Genomic DNA, 16,684 nt, shown 5'->3' on the forward strand with positions numbered 1-16,684 from the left:
CGAGCCGACCAGCCCTTGTTTTAACCTTAATGCCGAGCGCCAGACAGGGTTACAACGAGAACCATCTTTTAACGTCTTTCTGTATGGGGATGGAACCCCGGACCTTCCGCTCTCCGGGTGGACGCTCCATCACTAAAACACGGAGGCGGTCCCATATAATATGAAAATTTATAAGAAATTTATTAGCAATTTATTAACACTTCATACCCTATCCGAGGCAACTGCGTCCACTTTTCGCTCACTGGGTCGTCTTGTAATATACATCACAGTTACCCCCCTTTGTTTTTCGTGCCACATTACTTTCACAGCTATCCCTCAGTGCTTTCACCGAAGCGTACGAGACACGTAGCTCGGGTAGACTCGGCCTCAACATTATCTCGCGGCTAAAGATCAAACAAAATCCCTTTGCATTGCAACAAAGCTAACACAATAACAGACAATACAACGTCAGCGAAGCGTCACTAAAAGACACTATACTTGTCATTCGGAACTGACTCGTGTTATTCCGGGTCAGGTCGAATAGCGTCTTCTTGCAGGTTACGGAAAGGGACGAGTGGTGACGAATGGTGCCATTCTGGGAGAAGCTTGCTTGTAGGTTACGGAAGGATGCGAGTAGTGCCGAATGCTATATCTCATTCCCGGCGAATGTTCGGCGGGTTCAGTAACCGAGATCAACAAGACCGACATTGTGAAAAAACGAGGGAAGTCAAGGTCAATATCACGTATGTTGGTCCCCAATCTCTCGATAACAGAACACTAGCTGTACGATAACAGAACACTACCTGTACGATAACAGTAAACTAACTGTACGACAACAGGATCGATACACGTGAAAAACGAGTATAATGCCGTGTGTAAAAATAAATGACTGGGTGCTTGTTTGTACAGAAGCGCAACTCGCTATGTAAACAAAGAACGAGTTATGACTGCCAAGGGGTCGTCCTGCTATCATATACCCATGGCTCGACTATTTAGGAAATTTGATTCACGTATCTCAAACGACGGTTTAAGGTCTGATAGGGCAAATTATTAGACGTATAAAAATTAGTAGTTAATGACAACCGATATTTCACAGGAAAATGTTTAAGTTTGGTACATAGCGCAAATTACAAATCCAGACACACTGAAGATCCGTATTCAGAATGTTTTCAGCAGCCTATGCTTGTCGTGAGGTGACTATAACGGGATCGGGAGGTCAGGCTCTTTGACTTCGTTGATTCATGTCATCGTATCAAAAATGCGTAGTTCGATGTCAGTCACTGGATTGTCTGGTCCAGAGTCGATTATTCACAAACTGCTGTCATACAGCTGGAATATTGATGTACAGCGTCAAACAACAAACAAAGTATGAGTGAATTATACTCGAACGACAGTTGGTTAAGCGGATCCGAGATCCGAAGAAAATGAAAATATGATGCAGTGTGTGTATCGAGTGTTGTGGCAGGAATATACATCACGAAAGTCATTAAGTTTAAACAGGATTGCTGTTCTATCGAAATCCCATCCAATACATGCATCATTGCAATGTTAATAAATTAGGCAATTTACATTCCTCCTTCACATTGGGATTTTTCAATACTGTCTGGGTATATGAAGGGATGTTCCTTTTTTACTTATTCAGCACGTTACAAATATTATATAATAAACTTCATTCTAATGTACCACGTGATCTCTTGACAACGGCAACTGCGAGTTAAGGTATAGTATTTAAATTCAAACAGTCGTTTCTTAACAGTCCTAAAAAGATCGAATATTAGGAAGGGGAGAATTAACCTATAGTCATGAGAAAAATTAAGACTTAATATATAACCAAAACAATTGAGTACCACCCGATTCTTTCATATTACTATACACGTAGTTAATCGTGGCATGGCAGATTAACTATCGCAATAAAATAACCGAATGGTCATCGACATGTTTTAGTAGTAAAATTGAGTTCTATGAAAGCAGCAGTGCTCCGAGCTTTAGTTTCCTAACACTGAAACGGGTGGTCTGCGGGGCAGTTGGAATTCCGTAATCATAAATATACTGAATCGGCACCTGAGGTATACTGAAGGGAGGAAATAAAGGAACGGTTATAACTGGATCATGTGCTTGACATGACGCGTTGGACATATCGGGAGGTAATCGGGAGATTGACTGGCATTGTAGAAAACACCCCAGATTCTCAACTATATTATTGATGTGGAACACTTTTTGACAACATCAAAGGAATTTTTAAATATTAAACGTTCACATATGTTTTGTCCTTGAGTGTATCTAAAAACATTATTCACGTCCGTTTTTAATATAGACAGTAAGGAAACAATAGCATGGCCTTGTTGTACCCCTCTGGTAACATAATATTTTTTTTTAAAACGGTTAATAAAAAATGACACCCTTTTGATCCTGCGGTAGATATCGTCGCGGGTTCAGTAGTCTTGAAATGTCGCAAATGCTTGTTCATTAAATTTAGTCTTATTGACGGTCTTCACAACCCTTCCACACAACCCAACCGCCGACATATACATCAACTTGAGTGTGCGTCTATTCAATTACCAAGGGCGGTCACTTCTCTCTGTCCATTTGGGGATTTATTTCAGATCAATATGCCGAACGTTGGAAGCCAAGGCGTCGGATGCTACCCGCGATCGTGACACGCAGCAAGGTAGAGAGCAACATCTGTAGAACGTGACTGTGTGACATTTGACCTCCGACCTTTCACAAACACAACCTTGAGTTTCGCGAAATCTCGCTGCCTTTGAAGTCGGTGCTACGATGTGTTTGGTTTTTGCATAACTGGCAACCTGAAATGTGGGCATTTATCAATACCTGGGAGCCTTTTCTAAACAGCCGAAGCTTAGAAGTTGCCGTTTTCTCTGTTTGCCCATGCTGCTAGTTTCTATTTGTCGTGGGCCAAGACACACAGCGACTGAGACCTGGTCAACATAACGCACAGAAGTGAATGAGGATCCAGGAAGCGACACATGAGACCGTCAAGGCTGACAAGGCGCTCGACTCAATGTCTCAAAAACCTTCCAACGTGGACAGCCGAACTTCTAGAAGATGCTGAAACAGCAGTGGCGGACCCATTCTAGGGGTGAAACATGCTCAGAAGTAAAACTACAGTAAAGTACGGTTATAACGAACTCAAAGGGACTACTAATCTTAGTTCGTTATAAGCATAACTACAGTAAATAGTCGGGACCAAAAAGTAAGTTCGTTATATCCGTCAGTTCGTTATAAGCGTGTTCGTTATAACCGTAGTTTACTGTAGTTTTAAAAAGCCTACTCATCGGTTTACCAAACCCAACAGACAGGACCTCAGAGAGTAAAAATACAACACTAATGATAAGGGTAAAATGATTGTGTGTAAAAACTTGCCGATATTTGAAGTCGGATGACGTCACAAATTGATCACATTACGTCATCTGAACAATAGTCTGCCTTATAGCTAAAATGGATAGAATTATCATCAAACCGCCCGCATGTTATCAGAAATGAGCGGGGCACTGTAACTTGATAATGCCCTCATATTGCTTGACGACAGGCTATTATCACGCCCATTGTTAGGTGACGTCATAGGGATAGGTGACGTCACGTCCATAGTGACGTAATCTGGTTTGTTCTTTGATGTTTCCATATTTGTAAAGATTGGTCAGTGACATTCCAAATTCCGGCGCAGTGGCGACTTGGCATATGCTGGGCGCATGGAATTCTGGGTAGGAGAGAGACAGTGGCATTCGTGTTGATTGCAGTAAATGTTTCAAAACCGATATTGTTGTTTCTTTTTATTTGATAACAAATTCCATCCATTTTAGCTATAATAACGATAACGGTATTTTTCAAGGCATTATCATTTACAGAAAACCTCGAGCTTCTGCAAATGAAAATACCCAGAAAAATAGCGTTACCCTTATATCAAGTAAGTTTCTCTACGGTTGACATTTCATACGTTTTTCTTCATTTTGACTATTAAAATGTCAAGGGAGTAATAATAATTGGAATAATCTACAGGAAACTCATAATATCTGATTATCTGACCCTCGTGAAAGAATGCGGTAAGTCTCCCGCCAAGGGTCGCGATTAACACCATTCTTTCACTCGGGATAATCCATCATTCCTCGCAGCGTGTGGGTTGGTCTCTAATTGAATACCCAAAGAAAACTATCAATACCCAAGGTGAATTATAGCATGTGAGTAAATACTCAATAACTGAAAACATCTGGAAGCCTGCCGCCCCAGAAACAACTTCAGTGTTGACGTGGATATCGTTGACCTCGTGGTGATATGCTCTTTGGTAGACTAAAACCGACCTGCCAAAATACATGGTGTGTTATTACGTGTCAATCGATGCATGAGTTTCTTGGTAATAAATTTCAAAATATTTATGACGTAAATGAGTGATGCAATAGCGTAATATTTTTCATAATCGATTTCTGGTCCTGCTTATACAACGTGTTCAACGTGTTCGTAAACAGCCCCGGACAAGACTACGCAATCACTATTCAGATCAAGGTTATTCTTCGAATTAACCCAATTCTTTCCTTTAATCCGTGTTACGGTTGTACGTAAATCGGGCTTTGACAAATCTTGAATTAAACTAATTCAATAGGCAATGGTAAGCGAAAAAGTTACATTGTTACACAACCTTTGGGAGTTATCACACTTATATAAGTCCTTCCTTTGCTCGCGGCTGTGATATGACAATTGAAGGAGCGTACATACATCTCACCGACGTGTTGAGGGGCATGATGCAACACCGCGGGGAGCACGGGAACACATGTGGGATGTGGTCAACAGGTGGAAGAGATAGGGCAACAGCCTGCAGATCGATTAAATCGATATTACAGACGAGGGCAAATTGAAAACTGCGGAGATCTTGCTTTGTCGTCATCAGCAGGTGTTACCACATTTCCATCCACCGCACAGCGTGGGACGTAACCAATTTGAATGTTTAATCCCCCATAAAACAATCTGCCCGCTCAGTTCGTAAGACCCGCATCGATCTGGGATACAGCAAAGTATATCAATCAATTGTAAATGTCGAACAGGTAAACAAAATGGAACCGATGGTTTTTCATGCATTCGGAACACACCAGTAGGTGAGGTGATGAAGGACTGCCTGGTGATGGATTGCACTGATGCACTAACAGACACCTCTCATCAACTGCGCATGCCCACGTTAACGTCAATACCCTATCGGTGTATCACACTGACGAGGAGTGAGCGAGTGCATTCGTGAGGGAAATTGGTCGGTTCTCCGCGTGAGGCCGTTTCAACAATTATTGGTTATTCTAGCTGTCCAAAAAGTCTCCCATTGCTTTTACAGCTGTGGTATAGTTGTGCAACCACTCCTCTCTGTCACTGAAACGCCAAATCGATCTACAAGAAAATCCGTACAAGACAGCACGTCGCGTTACGTCAGCGTCAACATCGCGTCACGACAAGGACTACCTTTCGTGTCGGATGGAGACATGTCAACAGCTCCTGTGTAAACAGGCGCGGCTTGGTCACCGTGCTCGATTTCCTAGACGCATGTCAAGCTGACCTGACACTGAAAAACATCGAAAATCTAAGACAGTTGTACTTGGAACTTTATCGTCTTAAAACGTGTAACATTAACGAAATATTCCCCCAGAATCATCACATGTTGCTCTAGTTTCTCAGAAAATGGGAATTCTGAATGGTAAACAAGAGAATACGGATATCCGCTGGGAGATAGTGCTGGGGTTGAGCTGATGCAATCATGTGACATGCATGGGCATCCTGTCGTATTGAGTAAATATAAGGCTAGTGTCTTGTATTGAGTCAATATATGGCTCAATACGATGTATAAAGTCATACGTCAATGTATTTACACTTGCTAACGGATACACCACACCATGTTTCGTACATACATATATGACAACATTCACATTTGGTTAAAGAACATAATGTTCACGTTTGGCATTATTATAGTGAATGAGTTTGATTTTACGCCGCTTTTAGCAATTTTCCAGCAATATCACGGCGGGGTCACCAGAAATGTGCTCCACACATCGAACCCGGGTCTTCAGCGTGACGAGCGAACTTGAACCACTAGGCTACCCCACCGTCCCTTCGACGTTATTTAAATAACAAAAGAAACATCACAAGAGATACACGTGGGGTTCTATTGTTAACATTTGAGTGACCTCTTGAGATATTGAAATATCAGAAATATGACCAAATGTTTGTTGGCAGTGGTGAAAAGAAAATGAATACATTTTATATACTACTAACAGTAAGAGGGCAAAGCAATCACCCTGCCATAACCCCAGCGGCTATAATATAACAGGAAATGGTTATTCATCGTGTGGTATGTCGCCATTATACCATAACACGACGTGGCCTGGGGGGTAGTAGGAAATAATAATCCGTAGTTTTGTTACTACGAAAAGCTTATAACTGAATAACGGGGGCTAATTATTTTCCTCTATCCCCGGGCCAGGTCGTCTGGCAATAATGAATGGTGCAATTCCCGTATCGTCCCATATTCAACTGAGTGACTCAGAAGAATACCTATAGCCAGTTTAGCTGGTCCAGAGCTCCAGATAAGCTTTGGTGTTGTGGGTATTTTACCCATGCATTTTAAAATCATTGGGTATCAGTAATTCTATCTGGGTATTCAAATTTCTGTTACCCACTAGTTTTTACACATGTGGGTATTTAACTTAAATATTTCAAAACATTATTCATCTAGTCCCCGCAAACTGGTGGCGTGTGGGTTCGAGATCTTTATAAGACGATACTTCCACAAAAAGGTGTGATGGCAAATGATCATGATGTAACTGTCACCGTGGAGTTTGGCAAGCTTGACGGAATGTCCGTTTATAATTTCAAAATAATTGGTGATTTGCTAATCGAATACGCAGGGTTACTTCACAATATTTTGATGATACGCACAAGTTTTATTTTTGTAGCGTATCTGTAATGTTCGTTGCGTATTTGATACGCTTGGATTTTATTTTACTGCGTATTACTGCATTTCTGATGCGTATTTTACGCAGATACGCAGCTTATCAGGAGCTCTGTGGTCTCATATAAATACGCACAAATTTCAGCGAGGCTTGTTTATGCTAACCAGAGATAAGAAACAACATCACGTAAACAGTAGTCAGCCTAATTGTGGCACACAGGCGTGTTTCTGTCGGAATAATGAAATATAGTTAAATGAATAGTTTGTTCAGAAATATGCCCCAAAAAGCGAGTTTGTTCGCAGTGGTGAAAAAATGAATTTTTTGTGTGTGTGGAAAATAACAAACGTCAAAATGTTTTATCTTATGATACAGTAAACAACCAGAAAACGGACAGTGAGATTCCGCGCGAAAGACCACTCACTCGATTTCCTATACAGATAATAGGGAAAGACTTCCGCCCGTATCCCCCTCCAAAAGTTATATATGTAAGCATTGCCGATCAATCCTTTTAATTTTACATATATTTTTAGGGCGGAAGTCTTACCGATAATTGCAGGTATAATTAGGCTAATGTAATACAAATAGTGTTCTCCACAAGAAATAAATCGGTGACATGAAGATCGTCTTAAGCTGGTAATTAAATACTCTCCTTTCCTTCACACGACTGTTTATTATTTCTACACAGCATCCAGTAAGTACGTACATGTATATACAACTGGTACATGTATATACAACTGGTACATGTATATACAACTGGATTATGACAAGATATAGCTATTTACTTACATCGTGACAACTCAGCTTGGTTGCTAAGGTAACCAATAGTTTTACAATGCTGACAAGACAGTGTTACACAAATAGCTAGCAACACACATACAATCTTATTGATTCCAGCAGAAGAGACAAGCCAGCTTGCTCTATATAAAAATCACCTGTAACACGAGGAGTTAATAAAATCATATATAGTCGCATCTCATTGCGACATCTGTAAAACTACAGCGAGTCCTTTATCACGTTTATTCATAGCAGTCTTTGAAGCTAAGCAATGACAGGTGTATCGAATTTCAAAACCTCGTTTCGATCCACCGAGCTTGGGTGTCACTTTAAGCAGACAGTATAAGCACATAGGTATCGTGTTTACAAAACGTGACAACACCTCAAAACAAAAAACAACATTGATCATTTCATCGGCCTTCGCGCGCATGTATTCTGTCAACACATTTTCAGGCAGCGCAGTTTCGCGCGCACCTCAACACTACCACGTGGCTTGATTTCATCATCACAACCTGGTGGCTGTGGGTCATCGAGTGTGACGGGTGATGCAATTTTAATGTCAACATATATACCTTCGTCCTAACTACTAAAGCTACCATGGTCTTGCGTAATCAGTGTTAATATGTTCACAAATGTCACGCTATAAACAACGAAGGGAAAACAAAACACCGGATGTCTTTTGTCATTGTAACCGAGGTAAACACGTGTGGCTTTCCTCGCGCTTCCTTGCCACGAGGAATATGAAATCATGAACAGTCGGCCTAAATATAACTTGAAAGGAAAAAAAACATAAGGTTGTGTACCGTGATTACAAAAAAATGGATCAAATTATAAAATATAAATCGCATGATTATTAAACCTGATGAATCTTGATCCTGATGGGTGGGAAAAACGGGATTATTTGTACAGTTGAGGGAAAAGAACTGTGGTTGTAAATATGGTTATAGTTAATATACTAAATAAAATCGAAATGGTTAATAATAAGAAAAATAGTTACTTACATATACACACGACAGCCAGAAGTCTTACTGCAGTGCCCGGCTGGTCGCAGTCGGGAAATAGAGGCTCTATGACATAATAAGCGAATGTAAGAGCCACTATTGCTTGAGAGCAGGGTCGAACGATCATACATTCTACCCACAATCTTATAAACGCCAGAAATGGTCCAAACGCTTCAAATATATAGGCATAATCTGCTCCAGACCGTACGATTGAGGTTCCAAGTTCAGCATAACAATAAGCTCCGACCATCGAAAATAAGCCACAGAGAATCCAAACAATGAGAGAGAGACCCACGCTTCCCGCGCCTTCTACGACACCTTTGGGACTCACGAATATCCCCGATCCGATGATGCTACCAACGATGACAGTTACGCCGTTTAAAAGTGTGATTTTCTGTTGCAGTTTGACTCCACCCTCGCTCTGCTGTGTTTCGGGTGATCCTGGTTTTCCCTCACCATTTTCCGGTTTGAGAGGCATCGAGGAATCGTTGAGCGCTTCTGCCATGTTTTCTCGTAGATGTTAATTCCCCGCTAGTAGTAAAATGCCCTATTGATAAATAAAGGACCTGATATCAGAGCTTATCCACACAGCGTATCGTACACTGTACACACACACACACACTGATTCCACTGATAAGCAACCGGCACGAGAGCGCTTTCACAACGTGTTGTCTCAGTTGTAAACTATCAATGGGAACGTGGGTTGCGCCTACGTCACGCCTTTATGTGTATCACGTGATCATTTTGTTTGTTGCGTTGGTATGCACTTTCGTGCAAGCGCACTACCTTCGTGCCTCACCGGGTAACTCAATCACCGCGGGACAAAACTCCAACTGACGGTCATCTGTTATTGGGCAGTTGGGCTAAAATATGTCCTTTCAAATGATAATATGCGAAAAGTTTAACACGGTTCACACAAATTGTACACCTTTACAAATTACACACCCCATGAAATACCAAATATTATAAAAAAACAAACTGAATATTTAATGTTGACACAAATAAGAGTTTGTGTCAACTCGGGAGCTTTTTTTACACAAATCAATTTGTAGTGTTGAACATTACAATTAAGTATTATTTATTTATTTATTTATTTATTTATTTATTCACATTTTGATATGACAGGTGTCCTTTTGTATCAGCGAAAGTTGCATTCTTTTGTTTTTTTTGGTTGTTGTTTTTTGTAGTTAACTGATTCTCGTAAAGAGGACTGAAATAGTGAAATTATTGTTTGATATTGTGGGAGGTTTTTGTACTCTACATCGTGTCATGTTCCAGTCGTTTGTCGTTGTTTAAAAATGTACGTATAGATAACGCTGTGTACAAATTATTTACTTATCTAAAGGCAAATATAGATTTTAACAATCAGCTTGCGGCGATTTTAATGTCGCAGATTCATTTCTTGTGGGAACACTATTTGGATTATAAGAGCCTAATTGTACCCACCACCGCGGAATCGCGCTGTCCTTTCCGCCAGTGCCATGTCGAGGGATGTAGGGTAGCCGAGTGGTTAAAGCGTTCGCTCTTCACGCAGAAAGTACGGGTTTCATTCCCAACATGGGTGCAATGTTGAAGCCTGTTTCTGGTGTCCCCGCCGTGATATTGCTGGGATATTGCTAAAACCGGCGTAGAAACATACTCACTCACTCTGTGAACTGTGAACTCAGTTATTGTATAGTGGTCCACGTAGCCTCCTGGGTTCGAACTGGTCACTAGCATCCAATGCTGGTCGCAAGAGGCGACTAAATGGATAGGATGGTCACAATGGGGGTCACGGGTGATGGCTCGTTGCTCACAATATCAATCACTGGATTGTCTGGTCCAGACTCGATTAGGGCATTAAACAACAAACAAACCTAAAATAGTATATCGTGGAACAGTGGCCTCATAATAACGTTGGATATTCCAGCGTAAAAGCTCAGAGAGGCCCATACCAGAGATAAGAAATATTGTCACATATGCAAAGCTTTAATGCTGACTGTGCAAGACAGGCATGTCAATCTACTCACCTGTGGAAACCATACCATGTGTTACAGATATATGGAACATTCTTTGAAATGTGCACTCGGCAGAATCACTAAAATAAATCAAAACTACCGAAATAATGACCTTATAGCCATTTGAAGTTATGGAAATGTAAAAGCAAACGGTGACTTTTAACTGTCCACTAGTTCACTTCCTTATACTTCAAGAACATTACAAAACTGGTATTTTTAATTAGGTAAATGAATATTATTAGATAACAATCAACATGCATCGCAGCTGTTGTCCATTACAAAATGGAAAACGTGTTCAAAATTTAATGTGTGTGATCATTATTTTCCATCATCCAACATTTGGTTGTGTTACTAATAATATGCGATTAGCCGTAAACGCATGACTAAGGTGGAATAGTCCTGTTTAAATTACAATATATTCCAATTTCTTGGGCTAGGTTACCAAATTAGCCAAGCTGTTGCAAATGGTATTAGATGGTATTAAATTGATGTTTATCATGAGCACTTGATGGAGTTTTACTTTTAATTATTGATTTCACACAATTTATTGACTCGATTTCTAACAAAAACAGTTGCTGAATTATATTTTTTAAACAAATAGAAAAGGGCATATTACATGTAATTGTTTTGTACATAACAGGATCTCTCCTCCTCTCTCTCTCTATAACTCTCCCCCCTCTCCCTCTCTTTAACTCTTCCCCTCTCTCTCTCTCTATAACTCTTCCTCCTCCCTCTCTCAATAACTCTTCCGCCTCCCTCTCTCTATAACTCTTCCCCCCTCTCTCTCTTTTACTCTTCCCCTCTCTCTCTCTATAACTCTCCCCTCTCTCTCTCTATAACTCTTCCCCCTCCCTCTCTCTATAACTCTTCCTCCTCTCTCTCTCTATAACTCTTCCCCCTCTCTCTCTCTTTAACTCTTCCCCCTCCCTCTCTCTATAACTCTTCCCCTCTCTCTCTATAACTCTTCCCCTCTCTCTCTCTATAACTCTTCCCCCTCTCTCTCTCTATAACTCTTCCCCTCTCTCTCTCTATAACTCTTCCCCTCTCTCTCTCTATAACTCTTCCCCTCTCTCTCTCTATAACTCTTCCCCCTCCCTCTCTCTATAACTCTTCCCCTCTCTCTCTCTATAACTCTTCCGCCTCTCTCTTTCTATAACTCTTCCCCTCTCTCTCTCTATAACTCTTCCTCCTCTCTCTCTCTATAACTCTTCCCCCTCTCTCTCTCTTTAACTCTTCCCCTCCTCTCTCTATAACTCTTCCGCCTCCCTCTCTCTATAACTCTTCCTCCTCTCTCTCTCTATAAGTCTCCCCTCTCCCTCTCTATAACTCTTCCCCCCTCTCTCTCTATAACTCTTCCCCCTCCCTCTCTCTATAACTCTTCCTCCTCTCTCTCTCTATAACTCTCCCCCCTCTCCCTCTCTTTAACTCTTCCCCCTCCCACTCTCTATAACTCTTCCCCCTCCCACTCTCTATAACTCTTCCCCCTCTCTCTCTCTTTAACTCTTCCCCTCTCTCTCTCTATAACTCTTCCCCCTCTCTCTCTCTCTTTAACTCTTCCGCCTCCCTCTCTCTATAACTGTTCCTCCTCTCTCTCTCTATAACTCTCCCCTCTCCCTCTCTTTAACTCTTCCCCTCTCTCTATATATATCTCTTCCCCTCTCTCTCTCTATAACTCTTCCGCCTCCCTCTCTCTATAACTCTTCCTCCTCTCTCTCTCTATAAGTCTCCCCTCTCCCTCTCTATAACTCTTCCCCCCTCTCTCTCTATAACTCTTCCCCCTCTCCCTCTCTCTATAACTCTTCCGCCTCCCTCTCTCTATAACTGTTCCTCCTCTCTCTCTCTATAACTCTCCCCTCTCTCTCTCTATAACTCTTCCCCTCTCTCTCTCTATAACTCTTCCTCCTCTCTCTCTCTATAACTCTTCCCCTCTCTCTCTCTTTAACTCTTCCCCTCCCTCTCTCTATAACTCTTCCGCCTCCCTCTCTCTATAACTGTTCCTCCTCTCTCTCTCTATAACTCTCCCCTCTCCCTCTCTTTAACTCTTCCCCTCTCTCTATATATATCTCTTCCCCTCTCTCTATATATATCTCTTCCCCTCTCTCTCTCTATAACTCTTCCCCTCTCTCTCTCTCTATAACTCTTCCCCCTCCCTCTCTCTATAACTCTCCCCCCTCTCTGTATAACTCTTCCCCCTCTCTCTCTCTATAACTCTTCCCCTCCCTCTCTCTATAACTCTTCCTCCTCTCTCTCTATAACTCTCCCCCTCTCCCTCTCTTTAACTCTTCCCCTCTCTCTATATATATAACTCTTCCCCCTCTCTCTCTCTATAACTCTTCCCTCACTCTCTCTCTCTATAACTCTTCCCCTCCCTCTCTCTATGACTCTTCCCCCTCCCTCTCTTTAACTCTTCCCCCCCCTCTCTCTATATCTCTTCCTCCTCTCTCTCTCTCTATAACTCTCCCCCCTCTCCCTCTCTTTAACTCTTCCCCCCTCTCTCTCTCTATAACTCTTTCCCCCTCTCTCTCTATAACTCTTCCCCCTCTCTCTCTCTCTATAACTCTTCCCCCTCCCTCTCTCTATAACTCTTCCTCCTCTCTCTCTCTAACTCTCCCCCTCTCCCTCTCTTTATCTCTTCCCCCTCTCTCTCTCTATAACTCTTCCCCCCTTCTCTCTCTCTAACTCTTTCCCCCCTCTCTCTATATAACTCTTTCTTCTCCCCCCCCCCCCCCCCCACCCCCCACCCCACCCCACCCTCTCTCTATAACTCTTCCCCTTCTCTCTCTCTATAACTCTTCGCGATTGCGTGAGGTCAGTCTTCGTGAAGGACTAACAAGTGAAATGTGTCCACACCTGGCCGGCGTCTAGACACCTTCAGGTGTCAAACTGTTTGTCCCCACTTGTCGTCTTGTTGTCTTAGGCTCCCTGTATTGTCCGAACTACTCAGCCCCTTGTCTATCGGAACACACCGAGTCTCATTCCTAGCCGAAGCTTACGATGTAGGAGGAACGACGGGCAGCGAAAATATATTGTTGTGTAAAACTATTCAACTACGACGGAATAAGATGAAATATGATGAGTGTAAAATTTGGGACATATTTTAAGTGGATGGCGAGAGTGATATTCAACTAAGGCCCGCATTTCTACCGAGAGTAAATACCCATTTTTGATGGTGGCTACAACTGAAATCGAGAAAGGGTTATTCGAGTACTCGTGTTGGGAATCGAACCCGGGTCTTCGTGGTGAACGCTTGAACCACAAGGCTAAACTCCATAAACATTTTTATCACACACTTTTAAACCTGTAGATATGTCTACATTTTAATTATTAGTTTTACAAGTTATTGTTTCATGACTATATTTTACATAATACGTTAATATCTTTAGTTCCTTATTGAAGCAAGTCTAGATTTTCCTCAGGTACATCTCCCATCTCACCGGGTTCCTTTTCAATTAAAATGGAGTTATTTGTGTCTATGAAAATTATATATTTTCTTTAGTCTGGCATAGGATGGGCTTCCGTCGTTACAACATTACTTGTTTAATCTGAGGTGAGGTGAAATTGGGTTTAACGTCGCGTCCAAGATTATTGCACTTATATAGCGACGTGCATGCACGTGTATGTGTGTGTGTGGCTGCTTGTACTAGTCCGGACTGATGCCGATTTATAGTGCTAGCTCACTGAGATACCATGCCGCAGTTTAACATGAATACCCCACTCAGACACAGTATACTGACTCCGAGCCGACCAGTCCTTGTTTTAGCCCCTTAATGCCGAGCGCCAGACAGGGTAACAACAAGTACAATCTTTTAACGTCTTTTTGTATGACGCGGCCCGGGATCGAACTCTGGACCTTCCGCTCTCCGGGCGGACGCTCTACCACAAGACCACAAGACCACGGAGGCGGTCTGTTTAATATGAGAATAATTACTTATCAGAATGATTATTTAGGGGGAAAACACCGTCAAGTTCAGTAGCTGTCGACACGTTCCAGTCACATCAAGACGCGGATAATAGGGAAGCTTAGGGATTCGACATACGAACGTTTTAACCACTATACTCATAAGAGTTACTCCCCTTGGCCGCCAGGATCCGCTTCAATTATGATTATTCGTGTAACAGTACTGTACTATCATGAATTATCCTAAATGGGATTAAACAAGGACTGGTTGGCTGGGAGTCAGTATACTGTGTCTAGGTAGGGTGTTACTGTTTAAGAAGAAATTGCCTCGCTCAAAAATGACATGCACGACCAGCTGAACATCCTGACCGCTAGACTAACGCTTAGTCTCTGACTATACAATATATAATTTTGATAATAACAAATAGCCCCAGTGGGATGGGAGATTCAGAACCTGAACCGGAGGAAAATCTAGACTTGCTACATTTAGAGCGGTTATGACAGAAAGGGCAGGGAAGAAGGGAAAATAATATGGTTCAGAAACTGTGAGATAGAGTACCTGACCTCAACCCCACGGAACTTGACGTCATGTGTCCTGACGTCATGTGTACTAACGTCATGTGTCCTGACGTCATGTGTGCCTGTGTACTAACGTTAAGTGTGTCTGTGTCCTGACGTCATATATGTGCATGTATGACGTCATGTGTGCCTATGTCCTGACGTCATGTGTGCCTGTGTCCTGACGTCATGTGCCTGTGTCCTAACGTCATGTGCATATGTCCTAACGTCATGTGTGTCATTACGTCATGTGTGCCTGTGTACTAACGTCATGTGTGTCATTACGTCATGTGTGCCTGTGTACTAACGTTAAGTGTGTCTGTGTCCTGGCGTCATATATGTGCATGTATGACGTCTTATGTGACGTCATGTGTGCCTATGTCCTGACGTCATGTGTGCCTGTGTCCTGACGTCATGTGCCTGTGTCCTAACGTCATGTGCATATGTCCTAACGTCATGTGTGTCATTACGTCATGTGTGCCTGTGTACTAACGTCATGTGTGTCATTACGTCATGTGTGCCTGTGTCCTGACGTTAAGTGTGTCTGTGTCCTGGCGTCATATATGTGCATGTATGACGTCTTATGTGACGTCATGTGTGCCTATGTCCTGACGTCATGTGTGACTGTGTACTAACGTCATGTATGTCTGTGTACCAACGTCATGTGTGCCTGTGTCCTGACGTCATGTGCCTGTGTCCTAACGTCATGTGCCTATTTCCTGACGTCATGTGCCTGTATCCTGACGTCATGTGTGAGGTCATGTGTCCCTTTCAGCCCTGCCAGATGAGAGCATCCGGACACACACTATGACCCACATCGCGACCACGCCCAGACAATGTGTCACCAATGTGATACCCCTGACGTCAGACAGCACACACAATTTAACACACAAGTCATGATCACCGGTATTCCTGTCAATTAACGGAATGTCTTGGTCTTTTTCATTAGTAAATTAAATTGCATTGTCCGTTAAATACACTCACTCACTCACTCACTCACTCACTCACACCCCCTAGGGACGTGTTAAGATATTGAGATATTATACGAAGATACCAGTGTCTATTTCTGAATATTTGTCGTCAGTGAAAATCCAAGTTGCCTTTTGTTACACACTGAAAGCGGTGGGAAAGAACAACAAAACCCCTTTGATACTACGATAATGATAGTTGGAATAAAGAATTCCCTTTCAATATTCCGCCATGAACATTCGTCAGGATTAGGGCCAATTACAACAGCTACAAAACGAAAATAAATCTCAATCAACAGAGACATAAACAATAATTATTGATATTTCAGAAGATATGCATGATTGATAACTGAAATCCGTTTCAGCTTCACCGTGAGATGGCGCTCGTTTGACGCCTCTGCTTCCAGATCTACTGCTCCACGTGGAGACGGTGTGGTGTGTGTGTATGTATGTGTGTGGTGGTGTGTGTGTGTGTCTGTGTGGTGGTTGGTGTGTGTGTGGTGGTGGTGGTGTGTGTGTATGTATGTGTGTGGTGTGTGTGTGTGTGTGTGTGTGTGTGTGTGTTGCG

At 42.2% G+C, this 16,684-nt stretch overlaps 1 protein-coding gene across 1 annotated transcript in view; it reads right to left on the reverse strand.

Annotated features, from left to right (window-relative positions):
• The window catches only part of LOC124144653 (large neutral amino acids transporter small subunit 2-like), a 41,431-nt gene extending 32,022 nt beyond the window's left edge, over nucleotides 1–9,409 (reverse strand). The window contains exon 1 of the mRNA XM_046514183.2: nucleotides 8,696–9,409. Coding sequence (XP_046370139.1) covers nucleotides 8,696–9,200 — 505 coding nt within the window. The 5' untranslated portion in view covers nucleotides 9,201–9,409. The remainder of the gene's footprint in view (nucleotides 1–8,695) is intronic.
• Nucleotides 9,410–16,684: the final 7,275 nt, after the last annotated feature.

This window comes from Haliotis rufescens, unplaced genomic scaffold (genome assembly GCF_023055435.1).
Source record: "Haliotis rufescens isolate VD_foot unplaced genomic scaffold, xgHalRufe1.0.p SCAF_8, whole genome shotgun sequence".
In the NCBI taxonomy this organism is placed as follows: domain Eukaryota; kingdom Metazoa; phylum Mollusca; class Gastropoda; order Lepetellida; family Haliotidae; genus Haliotis; species Haliotis rufescens.